The sequence below is a fragment of the Athene noctua genome, chromosome 4, assembly GCF_965140245.1.
Source record: "Athene noctua chromosome 4, bAthNoc1.hap1.1, whole genome shotgun sequence".
NCBI lineage: Eukaryota > Metazoa > Chordata > Aves > Strigiformes > Strigidae > Athene > Athene noctua.
The window spans coordinates 55,817,396-55,841,992 of NC_134040.1; the positions used below are offsets into that span (position 1 = coordinate 55,817,396).

The 24,597-nt window shown below is 39.4% G+C and overlaps 1 protein-coding gene across 4 annotated transcripts; it reads left to right on the forward strand.

Annotated features, from left to right (window-relative positions):
- Window positions 1-903: 903 nt before the first annotated feature.
- On the forward strand, window positions 904-22,233 carry YTHDC1 (YTH N6-methyladenosine RNA binding protein C1). Of its 4 annotated transcripts, XM_074905413.1 has the most exons (18): window positions 966-993; window positions 2,579-2,716; window positions 4,897-4,998; window positions 5,629-5,957; window positions 6,090-6,444; window positions 7,693-7,782; window positions 8,286-8,339; window positions 8,939-9,033; window positions 10,924-11,032; window positions 11,136-11,253; window positions 12,302-12,386; window positions 14,302-14,468; window positions 17,006-17,088; window positions 18,497-18,533; window positions 18,626-18,665; window positions 18,770-18,832; window positions 20,406-20,540; window positions 21,236-22,233. In XM_074905413.1, the coding sequence occupies exons 1-18, from the start codon at window positions 966-968 to the stop codon at window positions 21,458-21,460; spliced, it is 2,253 nt and encodes a 750-aa protein (XP_074761514.1). In that variant the 3' UTR covers window positions 21,461-22,233. The 4 variants fall into 4 exon arrangements, with proteins under 4 accessions (XP_074761516.1, XP_074761517.1, XP_074761514.1 ...); XM_074905415.1 differs by lacking the exon at window positions 2,579-2,716 and having other exon boundaries at window positions 904-993; XM_074905414.1 differs by lacking the exon at window positions 8,286-8,339.
- The last annotated feature ends 2,364 nt before the right edge of the window (window positions 22,234-24,597 follow it).

A 24,597-nucleotide genomic window follows, 5' to 3' on the forward strand; every position in this document is an offset into this window, starting at 1 on the left:
AAATTAACTCTATTCCAGCCAAAACCAGGACAAGTGTAAATCACCCTGTTACACATCTACTCCGGTTTAAAAAAAAAAAAAAAAAAAGGCAAAACCAAGCGACAGGTAGATCTTTTATAACAGTATCATGCCAGTTAATAGAATCTAAATTACCATAGTGGATAAAACAGGCAATTACTTGATAATTGCAAATTACACACAGCCATAATAAATGGCCCAAAGGCCAGGCCTCTTCACAAGCTGCCTGAAAGGGTAACTGAGATAAGGTGGTAAATTTTCACCTAGGTTATGGTAGGAATGAAATATGTTCTAATCCGAAATTTCTTTAAAAAATAATCTGGATTGATTAAGCACACTTGTTTCAGATTTGAATGGATACATTACAAAACAAGCCGAATGTCAACTAGGAGCAAGAAAAAAAATTGAGAAAAATAAAACCAAAACAGGCAAAGTAAGCCTGGGGAACAGCAATACCTAACACCGGGGAAGGCCGTAATTACTCTGCCCCACTGAAGAGCCACGGGAAGAGCTCCAACACCCCACAGAGCTGCCGCAACAGCGCGGGAACGCCAGGAGATGGAGGCTTCCCCTCAGCGCTCCCCACTGCGGGGGGGCGGAAACCCCTTCCCTCCCGCTACAGTTCTTCGCCCAGCGGGGGAAACAGCTCAGGGCCACCCTCTCGGACGGGCCCGACCACGCAGCGACGCCGCACGCAGCGCCGACAGACAACCACGGCGGGTCCCCACAGCCCCCGGGCGCCGCGCGGGACAACTTCACGCGTGGCTCCGCGCCCGCGCGCGCGAGCACACCCCAGCTCGGCTCCGCCCCGCCCCCTCCCTCCCTCCGCGCACGCGCCGCCCTGTAACGCGCGGAGCGTAAACAAAGCGGTGCATTCTGGGAAGAGGGAATCGTTACGTGCAGGAAGAGGGAGTCTCCATCTTAGGCGCTCGAAGCGTCGCGGCGGCATGGCGGCTGATAGCCGGGAGGAAAAAGGTACTGGGGTGGGGGCAGTGGTTAGCCTCTGGGGAGGGGGGATGGTCCAGGTAGGCCCCTCCCGCCCAAGCCATTCCTGCCCCCCCTCCCAACCCGCCTCCTCTGCCTGGGGCCTGCTTGGATGTTGGTGCTGGGCCTTCACTCTGGGAGACGTCCGTGAGGAGAGCGGAGGGGCTCGCCGGTGGGGCCGGGAGGCCCTCTTCGAGAACGATTTTCGTAGTCTTTAGATGTGGCGTGTGGGGAAGTGCTCCCTGTTGTGTGCTGGGGTGTTGGAGGCGATAGGGCCATCGTGCCGTAACGTGATGCCCTGGCGGCAGCGGGCCTGGGGCAAGGTGACTTGGACAGTAGGAATTAGGAGTAAGTTTGTAGGCCATCAGTTTAACGTTTTTAGCAGTGGGTTATTGCTGCTTCTTGCAGAAAGTATCTACTTTTCTTTAATTCTATTTGCATCCCTAGCCGTATTTTTACAGGATTTTCTGCTGAGGGATGTAGTTACTTTAGCAATCAGAAGCTGACGTTGGAATGCAATTCTCGTGGTGTTTGCTCGGTTTTTTGCAGTCAGTTATGCTTTCTGGGCACTGTGGGTAAATAAGTTTGAATTAAAGGAATTAAACGTTTGCGGGGTAATGTATATTCACAAGTCTTATAACTGCTTGTCAGTGTACATGGAAGCTGAAGTGATCCACATGTTGCCTATAAGGTTATATGAGTCAGTCCTTGCAAAATAGCCTATCTAAGAATTAGAAACAAAGTTTAGATGGAGATTGCTTTTTGGTGGTTAGTGCAGATAACAGCAAAGTTATAAAAAAGGTAAAGGGTCACTGTGGTGTTGTGGTTTAGTTTAGATTGTTTTGGATTTCCATGGAATACTTTTCATGAAAAGTTTTTTGCAGGATAAAATGTCTTTTACAGAGTGGTGAAAGTTTGTTCTCTCTAATATTTATTGTGAAACTAGTTCACATGGAGAAGTCCCACTGGATTTTGTTAAAACTGATGAGTAAAATTATTTCAGGCGTTTGATTCTTAACGGTGTTATTGTAAGACTGGTGGGATGGGATACGATCAGGTTGTGTTGAAACAGAGGTGAGGTGCCACCTTGGATAAACAGTGAAATTGGAATGTTTGCTATTGTCATCTGTAAATTTCTACTTGTATAATCATTTAGCCGGATGGGCTTGAATTTTTTTATTCTTTGGGGGGGGGGGGGGGGTGTTTAAACTACTAGCAGTGGTCAAGTCATGAGTAGCAGACAAGAAATGTTTCTATATTTCTTATTTTAATTTGCTTTTAGTTTTCTGTCCTGTGAAAGGGATGATTCTGACTGATGCACACTGGTTTGTAACTGAAGTTATTTCTACTGTAAATGCAACGTTATTTTTATGTTCCTTTTGGAAGAGAATTTCTATTTCACTGCTTCAAAAAAGTGGAAATAAGTCTTGCATACCCTTTTAGTTTGAAATTGCCTGGTCTTACCTCCTTTGCTTGCCAAATCAGATTTTTGCTTGGACCCTTCCCTGAATAGATTTAACAGCTACAGCCAGCAGAGGAAAAATGGCCTCCCCAGGTTACTTCCCTGCTGTTTCAGGTGAGTTAAATTTATTAGTGGAAGGATCCAACACACACGCCTTGAATCAACGAAAGATGAGTTGCAGGAGACCCCGGTTGGGAGTGTCTGTAATGAAAAGGACTTATTTGGACCTTCCTCCTTCAGCAGTGATGAACTGTAAGAAATCTGTCCTCTACCGGTTTTTCTGTGTATCTTTTTGTGCTTCTTGATGCTTATCTTGATCTGTGAGATAATTCAGCTTACCAGGTTGAACACTAAGTGACGGTTCAGTGGGTGGAGTCATCTTGTGGAAGTCAGTCGGTCAAGTGATAGATGGGAACTGTGTATTCAGATTGCCCTTTTTGCATCACCAGACTACTAAATAAATCTGGAAATTTATTTTTAAATAAATCCGATAGACGTATCTACAGAAAGGGGTGTGAGGGGAACTCATCCTGCTCGTGTCTTTCCTGTACTTGTTTAAGGTTCCAACTATACATCAGGCCCACTTAAACTGGAAGGGATTTAGTGTCAGTATGTGTCAGACTTGCTTATTTCATTAAATTTTCCTTATTTTCTCATTTGTTTCTGAACCAGCTGATAGATGGGTCTTTAAGCACCTCTGAATGCTACTGCAGTAGCTAGGTGAAAGTTAGTTTACTCAAGTATGCTGTTGCCTCACCAGAAGGGAAGCAAAACTAAGGTTCAATACATGTAATCTGAGATGAGTGATATAATTAATATTCTAATCCTAGTGCACATCTTTTTTGTTAGTCTCCAGTAAAAAAATCTCATTCTTTGAACTTGTCTGGTCTTCCGTGGGGAAGCATAATGCAAGCCAGGAAATTGCAGCCTGCGTTTAGCAGTTGAACAGCCATGAATCTGACTTCTGTATCTCATTGGTAACAGCAAGAATATTTGCTGTGGATATATAGGTATCTACAAACACAAAGGGAGGTACCCAAGAGAATTATGGTGTAGCTTCATGTTATATTTAAATGCCCTCTAACTGTAAACTGCCAGGGAAAGGCTTGATCCACGTCTCTGTACTGCTTCCTTTTGCATCAGCTACAGCAGTTGTGCATTCAGTCTGTATTTTTCCCTACCACATAAAATGTGGAGAAATGCCAGCAGGAAAGCTAGCACACATGCTGGCTTCAGATTCAGTAGTATATACTAGAGATACAATTATAGTACTACCTTTTTTTTCTCGTACAGATTGTGTCTTTCATTAATATCAAGCTATAAAACTTCTCTTGTGGCACAGCTCAAGATTGAGGTACACAAGTTGCCAAACTCTGGAGAATTTCGTTTGCTGGCTTACCCTGATTTTGTCCAGTACAGGAGTTCTTACCTGCTGCTTTATTAGGTTGTACAATGTGTCTTCTATAGATACTGTTAACTAGCTGAATCCTTGGAGTTTGCTCTGCTTTCATATTCTTGAACACAGAAAGTAGAGTCAGTTGTAGCAATATAAAGTGAAAAGAGCTAAGAATTTCAGAGTTTAGGAGAAGTATGAGATTCCAAAATTAATATATTTTCTATTATTTTTCCCTTTGCATGCTTGGTCTTACTTCACTCCTTTTACTGCTTGAGATGTAGATCTGCTGTCTTTAAGCTGGTGAATCCTTTGTTTTCAGGCAAAGTGAAACAGTCAGAAACAGTGACAAATTTTAAAAGTTGCGTGACCAAGTGTGGTCATTTACTGCTTCTAGCATGAATTTCCTTAAACTTTTACCCTTTCACCAACGTGAATTAGTTGTAGTTTTTTTCAGAACGGCTCAGAATGAATTATGCAGCAAATAAGTACTACTTTCCCCTTCTTCAGTGGGGTGACCTAGCTCACGCTCTTGCTAACTTTCCCTGTTGCATTTTTTTTTTCTACTTGTAAGTGAACCACAAAACTCACCCTTCTAATGCAGCGATGACAACAAAAATAATGGGGTAGGAAGGGAGGTATTTTAAGGTGCAAGATCTTTAGGATTTTGAGATGAGTGGTCACTCCTCTTTGCTTATGGCACTCAGAGTATCTCCTAGTCTCCTTTATCTCAAATATTGTACAGGCTTTTTCATTAAGCTTTCATTTGTAGGTCAGCTTTCCTGCAAAGCTTGTATGACATGAGGAGCCAACTTGGACCTTATTCAGAGGCCTAAATGCATTCTGTGACGTATTTTAATTCTTTAATGCGCTTTGTTAGATCCTTACAACTGAAATTGTGGAAATAATCAAGAGGACGTTAATTTTTGCCTTGTGGCAGATCTGTAACCCTAAAGCAAATGTTTGGGCTTGTAAATAGTACTGCTACTGTAGTTTACGTAGCTGGACTTTTTATAATTATTTTTAACTTTGTTTTTAGATGGTGAACTGAATGTTCTGGATGACATTTTGACTGATGCTCCTGATCAAGATGATGAGTTGTATAACCCTGACAGCGAGCAAGATAAAAGTGAGAAAAAGGGTAGGTGACTTTGGTAGTAGATATCCTGTGGGCATGTAAATGGTAAAAACCAGTTTCTTATTAGGGTTAAAGTCTTTGAAGTAGTGACTCCTATAACCAGATTCAAAGAGTGAAGGAGTTCCAAAAGTCTCTATTTCATGGACACCTGCTTTTTCACCTGACCTTCCAAGCACACAGTTATCTAGGTTTCCTTTTGTCTCAGAAGCAATTGCTGAGTCTGGCTAGTTGTGAATTCACTTGCTGCTGCATGATGACTGTCGGTTTTGGTTTGATGAAGTGAAGTAGAAATGGAGCAAGAGGGTCCCATAAGTTTGGTTCCAGGTCAGTTCCTGGTTTGGCTTTAGGTCAATGTCAATCCCGTAAGCATTTAATTTAGCATTCCCATATATAAAATTTAGCAAACGCCTATGAAAGCCTAAAGGATTGCTCTTTTAAAGTAAAATGTATATTTTAGAACACGAGCTGTTCCTAACAAGCAGTTTTGAGTGTTGTTGGAAAGCCTACAAGTAGAAGATGCTACCTATGACTGCCACAGGGAAGTTAACCAAAGTAGAGAAACCAGGAGCCTCTGCACAGTTTTTGGTTTGATACACAGAATAACATTGAACTTGGTATCTCTTTCTATTTAAGGATCAAAAAGAAAAACTGACAGGATGGAAAACGCTGAAAACAAGAGACAGAAACCTTCTGTGCATTCATCAAGGCAGATGATGCCAAAGCCTCCTAGTTCATCAGTTAGCAATAACAAGAGAATAGTGAGTACAAAAGGAAAACCAGTATCAGAATACAAGAATGAGGAGTACCAGAGATCCGATAGAAACAAGCGCCCAGATGGTGATCGAAAGACGCGCATGTCAAGCAGTTCCAGGGAACCTTATAAAGGACAACCAGACAAAACTTGCATGAGGAAGAGGGATATTGACAGAAGGGCGAAGTCTTCTACACCAGATGGTTCAGAGGTATTAAATATTCTTGCTGCCTTATAAATAGAGCAATTATATGAGACTTTTATAAGGCACATTCTCTTAGGACTGTGTGTGCATCCTGACAGTGTTATATGACTGCTGATTCACTTTTTCTTTAAACATCAGAGAATCAGGCATGATGTGGATAGAAGACCAAGCAGATCCAGCCACTCTTCTAAAGAAGAGGTGAACTCTGAGGAATATTGTTCAGATCACGAGACTGGCAGTAGTGGTTCCTCTGAACAAGGCAATACAGAGAACGAGGAGGAAGGAATGGAAGAAGAGGAAGATGATGAAGGGGAGGAGGATGAAGAGGTGGAAGAGGATGGGGAGGAGGATGAAGAAGAATATGAACAGGATGAGCGAGATCAGAAGGAAGGAAATGACTATGACACACGAAGTGAAGCCAGTGATTCTGATTCTGAATCTGCCTCTTTCACAGATGGATCAGTCAGATCTGGGTCTGGTTCAGATGCGTCAGGTAGGTAACACAAAATGCCTTGCTATTGAAAGCTCGGGTGCTTTTAAAAATAACCACTTCCTGACTATGTCAAAAGTAAGCCTTAGTAGCACAAGTCAGTAAGATATTAATTATAAAATACAGGCAAAAAAAGGAAAAAAAAAAAATCTATTGAAAAGTGGTATTTCCTTACGCCAAAACTTGTGAATATCATCAGTATTACCACGCTGAGGATTAATAGTGTTCTTGATTGCTTTGTCCTTGCTGTTCAATGCTTTGAAATGTCAGAATTAGTATTTTCTTAGGTATCTAATGGCATCCTTTCTCATACGATTAATTTTGAGTTGGTGTTGAGCTGTTCTGTATTCATCCTGATGAGTGACCAGGCAGACTGGTGTAGTAGAAACACCATCTCCTGAGGGAGGGATAGTTGAGTCTTAAATAGCGGCTGCCTTTAGCATAGGGAATCTAAACCTAAGTTGAAACTATTCGCTATTAGAGTGAACTTAGAGAAATGTTTTAAGCAGAAACTAGAAACACATGCTTCACAGTTGTATATTACTGGTCCTAACTTACAGATGTGAAGCGTTAATGATGTAAATGCTTTTGAGTTTGACTGTTTGGTTTTGTTTGGGTTTTGGGGTGGTTTTTTTTGAGAACGTGGCTTGCAATCCTGTTAAGATTCTTCTTGTGTATCTTCCTTGTCTGAAATCTCCATAGGTGGTCATCCTGTTTAACATAATGCCTATTTTGGCTTAGCTCTGCTGTTTAGAGTTAGAAAACAGAAAGGTGTAACCTCAAGACAAATTAGGCTGTAATAACTGTTCTAAAAAGCTCTATCGTATAACCCTTTTAAGAGTGGAAGTAGTTGCCTGTGTGCCACGGTGTTTTCTTTTCATACTTCCTGCCATTTTGTTGAGCTCTGAGTGAATGAGCCTCTATCACTGTTGCAACACAGTTTGTGCTCTGTGTTGCAAATTTGGCTGAAGGCTGGAGAGAAAAGCTAAACCACCTAGAAGATAAATTGTCTCTCAAAACTTTGCAAGAATTACTAGATTTGTGACATTTGTCTTCCTTTCGTGAATGAAAAGCTTAAGTAATTAGTATTTACTTCGTTGTGCATGATAGTTCTGGGGCAGCAACCACAATTTTCATGTACAAGCCAAATGCTAACTTCACTATTACAGATGTTATTTTCCTGTCTCGGTGCTTTTATCTCAATTCTACCTGCCACTTGATATTTGTTATGTTTTGGGTTTTTTCTTTTAGATGAGAAAAAGAAGGAAAGGAAGAGAGCTAGAGGTATCTCTCCGATTGTTTTTGACAGAAGTGGAAGTTCTGCATCAGAGTCATATGCAGGTATTCTTTCCTTTTATTGCTTGTCATCCTGACTTGCGTCAAATCTTAATGTGTAATCTAAAATAAATGTAACTGGCTGTAGAGATTTATGGGATATGTAGCTTTGTATGATTTGGTATTGACTTCTGGCATGTTGTGTGTGGATACCTTTGGGGGGAAGTAGGCTTTCTTGTTACTTTAATGCTATTCTGTTGCTTAAGTGGAATTTTCACTTTTTTTTTTTTTTAACTTGGAAGATGATGATTCAGTGACTAGTTTTCTGAGTAGGAAATTGTTCAAATACTATTTTAAAAAAACAAACCCAAACCAAACAACCCAAAAACAAAACCAAAAAACCAAAACAAAACACTCGTGCACATTGAATAGTATTTTTTTGTGTGTGTGGGTGCGCGCTAGAAAGCATAATTTGTCATGAATGAAAATTGTATGTGACAAGGCTGTAGAAATTGTATATTATCTCTATTAAGGCTCAATCTGAACAAATGTACTTTGGCTAAACACAGGTTCAGAAAAGAAGCATGAGAAATTATCATCTTCCGTTCGTGCTGTCCAAAAAGGTATCATTTAAATTTGAATTTTTAATGCATGCCCCATAGCAAACCATCGTCTCTGTTCATTAAATTACCTGTAAGTAGTAATGTTCCGATATAAATCACTTTGAGCGCATAATTGTTCTGAGCATAACAAGTGAATCTTGATTTTGCACTTGTTTAGAGCAATATGCAAAAAGTTCAGTCACTTTGCTCCTTGCAGAGGTGGCAAAGCAAAAAATAAAGTGCTTACATCTGAAAAGAGGAACATTTCAGCATTCTCTGTTGGGCCACTCACGCTGATACAAATGTTACCCAGTATTTATCCAAAGATTCTTAAGTGAGAAAATAAGTCCTGTATATCGGAACATCACTGAATCATACTGATTTTTTTATTTTTTTTCTTTATCTGAATATTATAATTTTTAGTTTTGATTTGGTTTCCCCTGGCATTTTGTGCTCTACAGCTTATGCTTCAAGTTGGGTGGTTGACTGTGATAATACATAGGTAGGAACTGGGTGGGATACAGTGTATTTTGAAGGAAGCAACTACCTACACTCAAAACAATGTTTTTGACAACTATAAATATTTACAGTTCAGCTTATTTGACACTTTGTTTTTTCAGACCAAACAAGTAAACTTAAATACATTCTCCAAGATGCAAGATTCTTTCTCATCAAGAGTAATAACCATGAAAATGTATCACTTGCTAAAGCAAAGGTATGTTGAATTTTTTTCAAACTAATCACTTTGTCTGTTTTCAGACACACACACCTTACTATAGAAAAGCATATAGATAGATACATTCTTTTCTCCATCACTCAGATCTTGAAAGGATGAAAGCTATTGTTCCTTGATTTTTCAAGGGTAGCTATTCTGTTTCTACTGTAACCTAGAAAAGTTTCTAGACCATCAGTCATTTATCTTGATAAGAGTAGGTTAAAAAGGGGCTTCAAGGTCTGCTTGATAATGTTCTAAGTCAGCCTCCATTGGGAATGCTGTGATGGTATTTTCTCCCTTTCATCAGTACCTGTGTTCATATGGCTGTACTGTGAGGAGGTTCAGGTTATTTTGGCTTTCATCCAATGCTATAACAGTAATTTTTTTCAGTTGATTCAGGGATGTAAAGCCATATTACAGAAATGTGTGCTTGGCAGTGCTGATGTAAGGGAGTTTTTTGGGAGGGCTTCCAGGGCGCTGGACTTCAGCTGCTGAGGAATGGTGCTAGGCCACTCTGGTGGTTTTGTATTTGCATGTGTTATTTGGAACAGCTTGTAGAGAAAATAGCTGATTTACTGTTATACAATATACACAAAGTAGGGGATTATATTAATGAATGTTTTCTAAAATAGAATAGCTTTAAAACGATTAAATGAATCTTAAAATTCCGGGACAGGTTTGCCCCCCTTCCCCTTCCACTTTGGGTCTGATCTGTGCAGTGCACACTATTCTGACTGGTGGTTGCTTCAGCTCTCTAGAGGAGTGTATGCTTTCTGTGCCTCATCCACCCTTGGGGCTGCAACAGTATCCTTGTTCCTAAAGTTCTTGGAGTGGGTGCTTTGTCTCTCTGTGTACAGGCATCAATCAGTGCTTTGCCATTGCACTTTCATGGAACTGGCTTTTGTGATGCCAGTGTAGTAAGCTGTTCTAGTTCACAGCAGGGTTTCGCAAACAGCCTAAAGCAATATACATCTGACTGAAAGCTTGTAAAAAAACCCAAATACTTCTCTGGTGACTAGAGTTGTCAGAGTCAGGCAAGCACTAATCTGAAGACAGAGTAGGACATATCTAGAATAAAAAAGGAAGGGATGTTTTCTTTGATAGATCCTAGATCATATTCTGAAGTCATCTGAAGTCTGAACATATTAAACCAGCATAAGCTTTTCCTCTGAGTTTTCCTAGAATGGACTGGGGAGATAATCTTTCTGAAAAGTTATGCTGCAAACTGGTATTCTATAGCTCAGCTCAGTTTGGTACCTTAAAACAAATAGGGTTTTATTGTGCATGGCTACACAATGGCTGGTGAAAGGGAAAAGGTAGGAATTAGTAGGTGGGGATGTGAGAGGCTGAGATGTTTTGAGCTGTCTTGCCAGTTCAAAATGTTGGTCTGGTGTCTTTCATGTTTCTGGCCTTTCACTAAAAGAGTTTTAAAGTCTGGAAGCTGTCCTAAACAAGTCTGTCAAACTAAGAAGGCTACTGAAGTCCACCTGCCCACCTTTCAGTATATATGCTGCCGTTTTTTCATCATTTGTTTGTACTATATAATACATGACTCCTAAAGTCATACATTAAAAATATTAAAGGCAAAGGTTTTCATGTATCTGTCCGTCATTGTAATTATAAATGAAACTTTATAGATGGACTAAATGCATCTGCAGTGATCAAACAAAGATTGAAAGGCCAGTGTTTTAAAAGTTTTATCATAGGGCAGGCTAAAAGTATTTTCTGAAAGCAGTGAATTTAGCAATACTGTTCTCTTTCCATTATCTTCTGTCCCAGAACGCTAGTCTAGTCTTGTTTTCCTGATCTGTACTATATACTTCTGCTAACTAAATCACTTGAGATGAACTTTTATATTTTGGTGGTGGGGTGGGGGTTGTTTTATTTCAGGGAGTATGGTCGACACTTCCAGTGAATGAAAAGAAGCTTAATGCTGCATTTAGATCAGCGAGGAGTGTTATTTTGATATTTTCTGTAAGAGAGAGTGGCAAATTCCAAGGTAAGGAAAGTGAGCTATTACCAAGGTAAGTAAGTGAAAGTGAGTTTTATGTGCAGTAGTTTTTCTGTTGTGCCTTTGTTACAATTAATGTGAAATCCTTCAGGATTTGCAAGACTGTCTTCAGAGTCCCATCATGGAGGATCACCTATACACTGGGTGCTGCCTGCAGGAATGAATGCAAAAATGTTGGGAGGTGTCTTTAAAATTGACTGGATTTGCAGGTAAATAATTGTTCATTTATGTTGCTATTTAGTAACAAGACATTATAATACCATTTCTGTGCATTGCTCACTCAAGTGTTGACAGCATCCTTCTGAAAATTCAATTCAATCAGAGATCTGTTTGCCAGTTTTCCCAAATCAATGCCTCCATGTTACTGAGCTTAGGAGTCGGGTCTGTTCCTATATTAATTTTTTTCAATATAGAGAGTTAATGTAGAGAATTAATTAGTTTAGAGCTTTTTAAAACTTGATTGTGTTCCTTCACTGATCTCTTGCACTGAGACAGAAAACTTTATTCTCAAAAACTGCTCACTTGAATAGGCAGCTGTGGATAAGAGAGGAAAAAATCCTGTATTCATCTGATATCTTGGCATCTGGCTGAAAAAAGAAAATGTGACTGCTTTAAAATAACATATGAAATAGTTCAGATATTTTGCATAACATATAGGTTGTGAGCAGTATCTTCACTGATTTAACCTGAGTATGTCTTACAGAAGAGGTTTTAAATCTCTCTTAAGAAAAAGATCTATATCAATCCTGTGAAATATATTTCATGGTTGTACAAGCACTTTGGGCTGCCAAAAAGACTAAATACAGGGAAGGTAAGACTTTGAATTAGAGAAAAATCTAGGTCAGAAAGGTGTTCTGGAAGTTACTGACTCCCACCTGCAGCTCAAAGTGGTTCTGGCTTCATAGTTAGGTCAGATGCTCAGGGATTTATTTCAGTGGGTACCATGAGCTACCACCTCACGTAGAGACTGGTCAGCATATTCAGATGGTGAGATAATAAGCAAGCATGATCTTGATATTTTACAAAGACTAAAAAAATACCTTTAATAAGATAGACTTATCATAGCGTGGACTATACAAGTTAATATTGGAATAGGTCAAAGTGAAATCTTCAGTTACTAATACGTTCATTCAGAGACCTGACAGTGCAAAGGGTAACGGGATGATTTTGTATGTAATGTCCTGCTTTATGCGTTTTAAATTTTTTTAAAAAGAAAAATGGAGGCAAAACTATAAATGATGCCACTTGCATATTTAGGCGTGAATTGCCGTTCACTAAGTCTGCTCACCTGACCAATCCTTGGAATGAACATAAGCCAGTAAAGATTGGACGCGATGGACAGGTTTGTTAATTTATTTTTTTTCTATAACCCACATCTTCTAGTGCTTGCTTTCAGCTTTATATGTACAGAAGATTTGGAATCTTTTTAGATCACTTCTTACTTGCCATAGAGTACTGTGACAAAGGCACTGAGCTTATTTCTGATGTTGTTGCCAAAGAAGGAAATGGAAAACAATACAGTGCCAATTCTGTTGTCATCTTTGTGATTAAACAGTGTTTGATGCTTCAAAACTATGTGATATTTTGGATTTGAAATGTAGCGTGCCTTGCATTGTATGGTGTGCAACCTTAAATAGCATCAGTTTTTTAGAACAAGTTCTGGTGTTTTCAGCTGTGTTCTGTGTTGCTTTTTTATACATATATATATATATATATACACACTGTATTGCTTAGAGCATAGACTCTACTATTATAAAGTATATGCTAAGTAAATTTTAAGTGGGGTGGCTCTTTGTCTTGTCAGACATAGCAGGGTACCGATATGTTGCTGCTGCTATCAAGTAACCCATCCTTGACTAAAATAATGGGTTCTGCTTTCTTAAGGCAAGATGGGAGTTGCATAATCCCCATACTGTATGGAAGAATGGAGACGGTGCATTATTTTGCCCACAGACACATTCACTTTTGGAAACAGAAGTAAAACAATATTTTTGGTCTTGTTTTTAATTTAGTGTGAACTTTAAAAAAAAAAAAAAAAAAAGGTATTTCAGTTAGCTTTTGTTTCTGTTATATGGTCAGGGAAATAAATTTTTTAATGTTTTGTCCACTTCACTATAGAGTTGCAATCCAGATGTGAGTTTCATCTTTTTTCGTAAAATTGCTGTACTGTTAAGTACTGGGCAAGCATTGTCTGATGCTTGCTCTCCCTGCTTTTCAACTCGGGTTATTTCCTGAAGTGATTGTCATTTATCCATATAAATTTTGTGTAACCCTGAATGGATCTGAGGACATACACTGAGCTGCTTGCATTTACGACATCCTTTGTAAAAGGCGTTCTGCTGCCCTGCTAGTCACCAGGTTGAAGAAGCACTTTTTTGGATTGTTTTGTACCTGGCTCCTGCTAGCTTCACTGATGGCCCTGGGTTCTTGTACCGGAAGAGGGAGTCAACAAGTTGATCTCTGTCTCTCCTCCAGACAACTCATGTTGGACGCTCCCATCGTATCCATTTTGTCCCCTGTACCCCATATATTCCTCTTTTATTCTAGGCTGGAGAGACTTGACCTGCTCAGTCGTTACATGTAGAAATTGTTGCACTCATTCATTTATCTTTGGTGCACAGCTTTGAAGCTTTTCATTTCTACTGTCCCCCTGTTTTTTGAGATGCAGGGGTCAGAACTGCACCCAGTATTTTAGGTGTAGGTGGAACATGGACTTTCAGTGTGGTATAATGACTTTCTCATTCTGTGTTCCTTTCCTGATAATCCTGAACACACAATTTGCTTGTTTTGACTGCTGTCAAGCATTGAGCTGGTATTCTCATGGACCTGTCTCTCATACACTGAAGAACTCCCTTTTGAGTGGTAATAGTCAACATCATCAGGCCATGGCTTTATATGTGAAGCTGGGATGGATTTTTTTCCTACCTGTGTCACTTTTCTCTCTGTAATAGGTGATCATTTTCTTTGTGATGAAAAACAGTCCTCTGATTTTGTAGCAAAACACTGATGTGGCCTGTATGTATCATGGGAAGATATTGGTTGCCCCAAGTGTTGGACTATTTTATGAAAATTCTAAGTAGTGCCTAAAGAGTGAAAGGTAATGTAAGTGAATTTTGCTCTGTCTCTAGTGATACTGAAATCTCTTCAAAGTGTCGGGGTTTTTTTTGGTTTTTTTTAAATGTATGTTGTCGATGTATTTGGGGAGAGTTACATTTCTTCAGTTTATAAACCACTACTGAACTTCTAACTAATTCTAGGAAATTGAGCCGGAATGTGGAACCCAACTTTGTCTTCTCTTCCCTCCTGATGAAAGTATTGACTTGTATCAAGTCATTCATAAAATGAGGCACAAGAGAAGAATGCACTCACAACCCCGATCAAGAGGACGCCCATCCCGTCGAGATCCCGTTCGGGACGTGGGAAGGTTAGAAACGTTCTTTGGACTGATAATAAGCACATGTATCAGAATAACGTGATGGAGGAATATGATTCGTCAAAGCTTTCCCTGCGATAAAGAAGAGAGAAAATCCTCAAATCAAGCTGCATGGACAAGTTTGTGGCTTCATTGAGGATTTCACATGGTTCCCCGGTCTGTCATTTTTCAAGAGGAAAATGGGGATCTTTGCTTTTGCAGAAAAAAAAGCTCTTAAAGTGCTGTCTAGTTTAGACTAGATTATTTATTGAGCTAATGCAACGTGTAATGCTAGCTGTAGGTAAGCTTGGCTTGATTATGAGCAGGCTAGATGGAGAGGAGAAAATATTTATATGCCAAAAATGTGTTAATATCTTGTAAAAGCCTTTTCTTTCAGGTGTGTCTCTGGATAAGCCTTATCAAATATGGGACTTTTATAAGGATCACTTAGAATTTTGCAGAAGATGCCGCCTCATTTTGAGGATAAAATATTTAAGTTATTTTGATATTCAAGAGGAGCATTATTGGGACTGTTTCAAATTGTGTCACCGTGATGTGTTAACCCCATTGCCAAATATTCTCTAACATGTAACCACTGAATTCACACATCTTGCTGAGCTTCTGAAAACAGTAGGTTCTTTCCAAAAGGGATCAAGTGGCCCTTGGAGACCCGGCAACAAACCAAAAAGAATGGCTGTTGCTGTGTCTGTATATACAACCTTTCCAGATGCTGGCAGTACCTGTGGACTTAAAGTATTTTTAGAGGATCGACATGGTTATTGATCACTGCTATATGAACTTAACATCATTTTCCAGAAAAAAAGGGGGGATAACTTGTTACAGAATTGGAGAAGTCTTTGCAAAGAACTGATATTAGCCCTTCTGCCAAACACCTTTTCCCCGTGTAGCCACTTTGCATACAGACTGATGTATGGTTTGGGCTGAAACCTATGGTTAAGTTTCCTCTTTGTGGAAACATCCTGTGGTAGGTACAGATACCCAACAAGAGTCCCCATTTCCTTGAGCTTAAAAAAAGGACATTGTAACGAGTAGGTAGGAGGAAACCTGGCAGCGCCCCCCCATTTTTGGCTTTAAAGGACTGAACACCAAGATGGCTTTTGAAGTAAAGCTAAGAGATTTCCAGTGCAATAAAGTATATACAAGTGAAGGTTTTGCAATGGACTGCAAACTATACATATAACACCACCACACCTTCTCAAGCCTGCCAGGGCCTCCATTTATGTATGTGGCTTACAGCTTAAAGTCAGTAGTTGGACTACTATATGAACTGTTTCTATCATATATTATACCGGTCGTAAATGCACTCTCAAAACTACAAGAAAGCGGTATGTTTATTCTTTACACCAGCTTTTATTTTCCTTGATCTGATTTTGCTGTAGATGCAACTGCTTTGGTTTTTGGGCTTTTTGCTCATAGTAAAGAATCTTCTTTCATTTTAAAAAGCTTAGTAACTGGGTATGGTGGGCTTTAAAGACTGAAGTTGGGACGGGGGAGGAGAAATTACTCTATAAAACTAAAAGCTACATGAGCTTGTTACTCGGTGAGCAAGTTGCACAGTAATTAAGTGATTTAAGAAAGTGTTAATTTCTTGTCTGGTCATAAGAATTTATATTGCTGGGGTGGGGGGAAGGGGATGGATTTGTAGCTGCTTTGTGCTTAGAAACACTGTTATGTTAGTGTTGGGAGCCTCCCATTAATGTTTATGTACCTTGGTGGAGCAAAATTAGAAGTCAGATTTCAGTTCTTTATTAACATAACAGCAACTGGAATGTAACTGTTTTATACTCAAACTTCCTCCTCAAGAGCGAAGTTCTTAAAAAATAATATCTCTTCCGTAAAAGAGCTGTTTGTATAGATAGGAGCCTCAGTTATTTTCATTATTAGAAAGCTTAAACATTCTTAAACTTTCTGTGAAAGGCGCAGATGCATTGCTGGTAAATTGCTTAGAAGGGAAATTGCTAGAAATAATATCACTGGCCTACCCAGTTAGAAGATCTACAGTGAAAGAAGCAATTTCACAAAGGATGCAGAGTTTTATTTATAAATGTTAAGGAACTAGACCTTTTATAGAATTCTTTACCCTATAGCTAACAAATACAGCAATGTCCATGCCTCTGACTGTAATGATATATTTTGCCATCTATTTTGACTGTATTTAGTTCTGTAAATTCTTTTGTTAACCAATAGGTTGTTTCAAAATGTAATTTGGAAAGTGCAATGTTAAAGCCTGAGTTCATTTCAGACAAATTTGTTACCCTTTGTTTGCTATGAAGGTACAGTTGGGTAGAGTTCCTTCCTTAGCTACCAAAGCTTCTGTAGCCAGAAAGTTAACAGTGCAGGGTATTTAATCGGACTGTTATTCCTGATTATTTGAGTTCAAATTTAAAGCTGTAAAACATTTTGAAGCAGATGAAATTCAGAATTATTGAATTGAGATCCTAGGCAGCTCAAACTATTCCTGTGAGGTATTCTGCTGTGACGAATGCTCCAAGCAACCTTGTTTAATCTTTGATATCTAATTTGTGTAGGCGTCGACCAGAAGATTATGATATTCATAACAGCAGAAAGAAACCAAGGATTGACTATCCCCCTGAGTTTCACCAAAGACCAGGTTAATATCTTACTGTGAAGATTTGTGTGCACCAATTCACAAGTGTTTTCTCTTTTAGTGTATCCTTATTAATTCAAAGGTAAAATATTGAAATGACTGGGATATAAAAATGGGACTTGTTCTGAGTGCTGCCTGATAGTTTAACCCACCTCTCTCAGAAGTCAGTGACGCTGTTTCGCTGGTTTGAGAGCGCAAGCTGAGTTAATCTAGTCTTGAGTTCTTCTAAGAGCCTCAGAATTGCGTACACTGTTGTGAATGATCATCTCAAGCACTTTGTTAATATGGGCACAAGAATTGGTTTGACCCACTTGTCAGTGCACTAATCATCAAATTAAAATGTTTATCAGAAATTTCCAACTGGGAAACTCAGCTGAGATTGCTTGACTAGCAGCCTGTGATTAGCGGAGAGAATTTTTTTACAAGTTTGACGTGAGGAAGGGAGGGGGAAGTTTGACTGCATTTTACAAGAGGGTCTAATGATGAGTTTGAGAAAGGAATTTTGTTGTTCTCCAGAAAGAAATGTTTGCTGCAATAATGCAGCAACGCCACTGGTAATATTGCAGACTTTTTTTTTTTCTTCAGAAAGCAATTATTAAGAAATTCTTGCATTTAATTTACTGAATCTTGCTTCACTGCTCTTAGAAATACTTACTCCATTGTTTCAGTAGTAGATTTCTAAATCTTTCTTAAAAACCTGCTTTTAATTGTCCAGCTTAACTGCAAAGCCTATGTTCTTTAATGCATAAAGGGTGTTGTTGCTGGTCCTTGGCTTTCTAAGACCATTGTTTAGAGTATGGAACAAAATTCTTTAAAATAATGGAGCTTATTTTATTAGCATAAGCATGCCTGGTGTTCTGCACCATTTTAATCAGCTCTCTGAAGTTACTTCCTGTGATTTATTGAAGCTGTAAGAACTCTTTGCCTGGTGAGGCTTTTCCAGATGTTTTTTGGTTGTTTTTCATTTTCTGTGTAACATTGTATCCAAAACCAATTAGTAAATCAGCCTTAAGAGTTGCCCACATGAACACATTCTACTGTATACAGTTAGTAAGTAGTAGCAGCCATGTGCTGACTGCCAAGGGATGGTACCCTTCAAATTTGTGGGTATTCCCAGTTCATTTAACTAAAATTCAAGTCTTTATTTGCAGATAGCCCCTTGTTTGTACTGTGTGTAAGTTCCTATAGGTATGTCTCTAGCATTTTTTTTACCACACTATACTGTTTTTCTGTTCTGCCTACAAGAAGTTGTAAGTTTTTGAGAGTTACTTTGAAAGTGAGGGTAATGACAGGTAGACATAACTTCATAGCTCTACAAAATGAAAGGACAGTTTCTAATTAGTATATTTTTTAAGACTGTTTACTTGAGATGGATGGTAAACTGAATTAATACTGCTTGATGTTCGAACAGGGTATATAAAGGATCCCAGATATCCTGAAGTAGACAGGTAAGGTGTGTTCATGTTACTCATTTTATGCCCTGGTAACTTGTCTGTATGGATAAATTGGATTTAGTTCTACAAATTTTTATTCCCAACAGACGATTTTCAGGAGTTCGACGAGATGTATTTTTAAACGGGGTAAGTTGGTGCATGCAGACTTTGGGGGAACTTTTTATATTCAGCTTTCTGCGCTTCCAAAGAACACTCATCACAAATGTTAATATTACTGTCTTTCATTTTAGTCCTACAATGATTACGTGAGGGAATTCCACAACATGGGACCGCCACCACCATGGCAAGGAATGGTTTGTGTCTTGTTGAATTCAGTTTTTCTCTGTAGAAAATGGCTTTTTTTGTTCCCCTCCTAGGAGCCTAGCATATTCGATGTGCGTTCAACTCTTCCCTTTTCCTAAAACGTATCTTTGCTGTAACTATGTAAAATTTTCAGGGAAAGAAATTATTATGTCAAGTATTCTGCAATTTACTTAGCTCTCAGCAATAGTCCAGCATTCTAGTAAGCAGTATGGCATCAAGAGTCTGCCTTGGTTTGAAACTGAAAGCTCTGAGGAAATAGCAGAACCCTCCTTTAGCTTACACAGGAGGATGTGAGGAAACTTTGTATTCCGCTAAATATTCATAGTAATTGGCTTTCTCTCAAATAGCAAATGCATCAGAGGTGGACTTGCTGCAGAGGCTTGTGGAACGGGCTGGCATGCTCTGGTGTTGTGCAGTGGCTTGCTTTTGGCTATGGCAGTGAAGCATGCAGGAAAGTAGCAGAATGTACTGCACACCATAATCAAAATAAGTCTTGCTGTGTTGCAGCCTCCACTGAAATGCGCTTTTTTTCCCAGTCAGATGAGCATATGTATGAGTGCTCATATCTACGGCTATGTACATGGAAATTTACAGATAACTTACTTGTACAGCTATGGTTTTGCCATCATGTCAGGAGGAATAGTCATTATAACTAGTTATTTTGGTTATATTTAGTAGTTCTGGCCCTGAGGGTCCTGATTTTGGATAACTGTAATGAGTCTTTTGACTCTTGTATCCTGTGAATTAGCAAAAGGCAGAGCCAGATATGGAGATGCTATTATAGTCTCATTTTTCTCGGCTGAAACGCAACTCAGGTTTGTCGTAACTGAAGGAAATGAACAAAGTTGTTGGACTGGGAGGAAAATGGTTTTTCAAACACAGCTAAGCCTCCAGAAACTCCTTTTTTTTTCTTCCCTCTTCCCATTCTGCACACTGTTCAAGTAATCATCCTAAAATCCAGCACTTCCACCTTCTTCCTTTGTGACAACAATGCAAACAGATGCTTCAGTAATATGGGAAACAAAGGCCTTCCTGACTGAAGAAATGGAAGAGAACAGCCAAGAGATGTCTTGTTTAAAAAAAAAAAAAAAAAAGCCACAAACAAAAAACAACAAACAAACCTGCTAGCCTTTTGTCATATAATTTGTCTTGCAAAGTAAGTTTGTTCATTTAAAATAGGAATATATTCATAAGGAATGGTACTGAAAAGACTCATTTCTGTAAGAGGTTTGGACAAAATTCACATTCCATATGCATAGATTTTAAAGAAAAAAAAAAGCAGAAATTTTATGTACAATGTCACTTCAAGCCAGATGTGGAAAGAAGGTGGGTTTGGGGAAGGTGTTGGCCAAACTCTGAAAAAAGCAATGGTGGAGTAGTAAAGCATGCTGACATAATGAAGAATAGTCTGCCATTCAGGTAGGAGCCTGTAGTCAGATATATTTAGATGTCATGTCTTCCATCTTACTGAAAGTAACCTCTGTTCTTAATTCCCAGCACTCAGCCTTGTGTGCATTCCTTTGTTTTGAAACGCTCAACAAACTTCCTGTAACTTTCTTGTAGCCACCGTATCCAGGTATGGAGCAGCCACCACACCACCCTTACTATCAGCACCATGCACCTCCACCTCAAGCTCACCCTCCATACTCAGGACATCATCCTGTACCACATGAAGCAAGATACAGAGACAAACGAGTAGTAAGTGTTCACAGAGACAGAGGGGAATGTGAGTCTGCAGGCCAGAGTGGGAATTTGGGGTACAGATGTAGCCTAACCTGAGATGTGTTGACTTTGATAAACTGTATTTTTAAGACCTGTATTAGTTTTCCTTGGAAAGATCACTTAGACACTGAAAGTCTCTATTCAGTCTTTGAAAAGCCCCTCTCTCTTTCCCAGGTGATGTAGAAGTGCAAAATTCTCAGAATGTACTCTTAACCTGAGGAGTGTGCTTAAAATGGCTTCCAACTGTCTAGCTCTGAAAATTTTCATGCCGAAGCCCAGTTTGATTATGGTTAGAAGTTACAAGTCTGTAACTTTGCTTGTGCTCATGCACAACAGATTATCAGCAGAAAAGTTTGTGTTTTGTATCTTTTTACAGGTATGCCAAAAAACAGGGCAGATTGTTAAATTCGGTTAGCTGGCTTTGAAGGCTGTTTAGCTTTCAGGTCCCTTGCTGGTATCTGGCATTTACACCTCAGCTTCTGCACAGTGGAAGCATAGATATGGTGCTGCCCTGAAGATGAAAGAATAAATTTGTACTTTTGGATGCTGGACATAAAATTTATTTATTTATTAAACATTGGGCTTTCCCAATAGTTATGGCCAATACTGTGGATAGGGGAAGGGAGGGGATTTTAATCTGGGAAAGAAAAACAGCTGTCCTTTCATCACAGCACGACTACGACATGAGAGTAGACGACTTTCTTCGCCGCACACAAGCAGTTGTCAGTGGTCGAAGAAGCAGGCCTCGGGAGAGGGACCGAGAGCGGGAACGGGACCGTCCTAGAGATAATAGAAGAGACAGAGAACGGGACAGAGGCCGTGATCGGGAAAGGGAGAGAGAGAGAATTTGTGACCGGGACAGAGACAGAGGTGAAAGGGGTAGATATCGAAGATAATCTATCTGGAACCAGTGCTCACTTAAAACAAAAAAAGGCTTGTATTTTTTTGTGTGTTTACAAGTAGTACATTTTATTTTCAGCTGTCTACTTAAAGTTCGTTGTGTAGAAGGATTTATAAATGACCCTCTATTCCAAGCATGCAGTGAACTATGAACTGGAAAAAACTCAAATCGGCCAAAAATAAAATACGCAAAGCTGACGCTCAACTTCGCGTTTCTGTTGGAGCAGAATGGGAAACAACTAAGAATGTAGATACTGATTAATTCTCAATAAGTGTTCATCTACTTAGTGACTTCATTCTAGGTTTCTGAATACTGATGGATAACTGCCATATTATTTTTTTGCTTTGATGTTTTCTTCCTGTAGTTTCATATGGTTCAGTGGGAGAATGCTGCTATCAAGTATGCAAATATTGAAGTATGATTTGGTTTTTTTGACTGTATGGCAGTGTTGTAGCAGCCTTTTTTTTTGTTCCCTGCCCCCCTCCCCCTGTTTTTTAACCCTATCTGTAAAGTCAAGTGTTTTTTCAGTCTTCAGTAAAGAAAGCAATATTAAGAAGACACTATTGATATCTAATTTTTAATCTTTTTTAAAAAACTTCCCATGTTCAGTAAAATTTTGGTCAATCCTCTTGTCTAGTCTCCTTCCAAAATGTACACATTGCTTGGAATGTTCACAACCTGCGTGTGTGGAACCAGAAAATATTGCTGTATTCTACATTGCTACCATTTTTTTTTTATATAAAAATAAATTGGTAACTATTGAAACAATTAAAACTTCAGATTGGGTTTCTTGGTCTTCTGAGTTTGCCAGCTTTGATAGATTCTGGCAGTTCTAAGAGAGTCTTTGTGTTCAGAAATAGTTTAAAGGTTCTTATGCTAGATGAAATTGTTCCGAAGCCTGAATTTAGGAAGAGGACTGCTGTAATAAAAGGAAATTGCTTTTATGTTTCCACAGTGGAGTAGTCAACTTATAGCTCCTGCAGCTAATCAGAATTATTAAGGCCCTGTATATTCAACTTAATCAAATGGTCTTTGAGCTCTTGAGAGGCTGTCCTCAGCCATAATCATACCTATCTCCTAGGAGTGTATTAGTCCTGCAAGATCCAGATTCTTTCCATGTCTTCTTTGTAATGATGACTGTGTCGCTTGTTATTTCTCCTTAATAGGAAATATTTGAATCTAAATTTGAATCTAACTGGGGGGGGAATTAAAACTTGTGGTGGAAGTTGTTCAGTTTCTCTAACAATTTCCTAGTTCTCAAAACTTGTATGAGCCTCAGTGGACTTATTCACAACCTTTCTTCAGTTTCTTCTCATGCAACAGAGCCAGACTGTAGCGTGTGCTTTAAAAACCTTCCAATTCTACAGTGCCGAGTGCTGTAGCTGTTTTTATAAACTGCAATATATATAGGATTGGTCACAGTGTGGCAGTTGTGGAAACGTCATTTCCAGATTTGACCATAATTTGGGCTCTGTATATTTTAGTCTGTGCAGCTGTAGTAAACATCTACACTTGCTAAGCAAAAAGTTTGGCCTCCAACATCCAACTGTGTTGGGATTTTTTAAACACGACAAGAATTTGAAAATGTTTGGGTTGCTCCAAAGAATTTACTGTGCACTGGGAGGTGTGCCAGAGATGGAGCAGTATAAATTCAGTACACATACTGTGTCTTAATGGGAGAAAGGCACCATAGAACACCTTCTTTGATCTCTTTCTCTGCTTTATATACAGATTCTGGAAACAAGAGGGGGGTCTGGTTTTGGTTGGGTTTTGGTTTTGGTGGTTTTTTTTTTTTTTAATTCAATGCTAGATAAGCCAAATTTCTCTTAAGTTACAGAAAAGCACCACCTCATTAAAGTCACTGTAGAGCACTTTCTCTGTCCAACTTCTCCCAGCTATCCTGTCTCCACTGGCCTTTGTTAGCCCTGTATGACTGATGTCTGTGCAGTGTGCTAGGATCTTGCTCATCTTCCGGCAACCATACTGATATCTCAGCAAATCTGCTTGCAGAAGCTGGATCATGGAAGCTGTTAGTGATCAAGCTTGGTGGAGCTGTGCCTAGGGACCCAGTTTTATGAACAGTTAGAGCCAAACCTTTTCAATCCAGGGCATGAATGTCATGCTGTTCCACTTTCTGTTTGCTATGCATATTTCAGTATGCATATTCCAGCATGTGATCCTATCATGACTGTAGGAACCGTGTACCGGAAATGACCATGAGAACCACTAGTCTTATTCTAACCACTCTTTAGTTTGGAAATAATTCATGTGAGCTTTTGTAAACATTGTAGTATGAAGAGATTTGAAACTGTTGACAATGCTAGTAAAAAAGTTAATGTAGTGTAGGGAATTTTATTGTGTAAACACATACAACATGTTTTCTCAGCCTGTTCTGTTTGAAAACAATTGTGCAGTATTCAGAATACAGCAAGTATCAATTAAAATGGAGCAGGTTCTTTCTTGAGTATGCTGGCACAGCAGTGGAATAACCTTACCTAGAACAGGAGGCCAGAAGTAGCATTGTTTCAGTACGCTTCCATCAGTAAGTGCACCTTGAACAATTTCAGGAGTGCTGAGTTTGCTACTGCTCTACCTGAGCCAAGAGCAGCACCATTTTCCCTTCCAACTTTTAAGGCAAGGCAAGTGCCTGTTGCACTGTTCCCCCATGTAGTGTTGCTTCTTTGCAAGTTCTATCTCATGAGGTTTTCCTACGTTTAGCATGGCTCAGTGGCATTTGGGGGTTAAGAGAGGCAAGTTCCTGGTGGTTTCAACAACCCTATAATGTTTCAGTCAGAGTGGTAGCCTGTACAGCAGGACTCCAGACTGAATGGAAAAGAAAGGGTTCTGAGAAAAGTAATTGCTGGTTTTAGGACTCTTGTCTCCCATCAGCCCCCAAGTAGTCAGTGCATTTGTAAAAATGTGATAATACAGGCTTCACCAGCCACTTGCAGCTCCCAGGTTTTCATTGCCTTGGCCCTTCAGAGGGACACTTTTTAAGAGCCTGTGATCTTTGCTTCACTGTCCAGTCTGGAGAGAGCTATTCTGACAGCAGAGGCCTTTTGGCTGTGAGTCATCAAGCCTGGGTGACGTTATAAGAGAGGACAGCATTATGGTAAGGAAACCAGTTGCAGA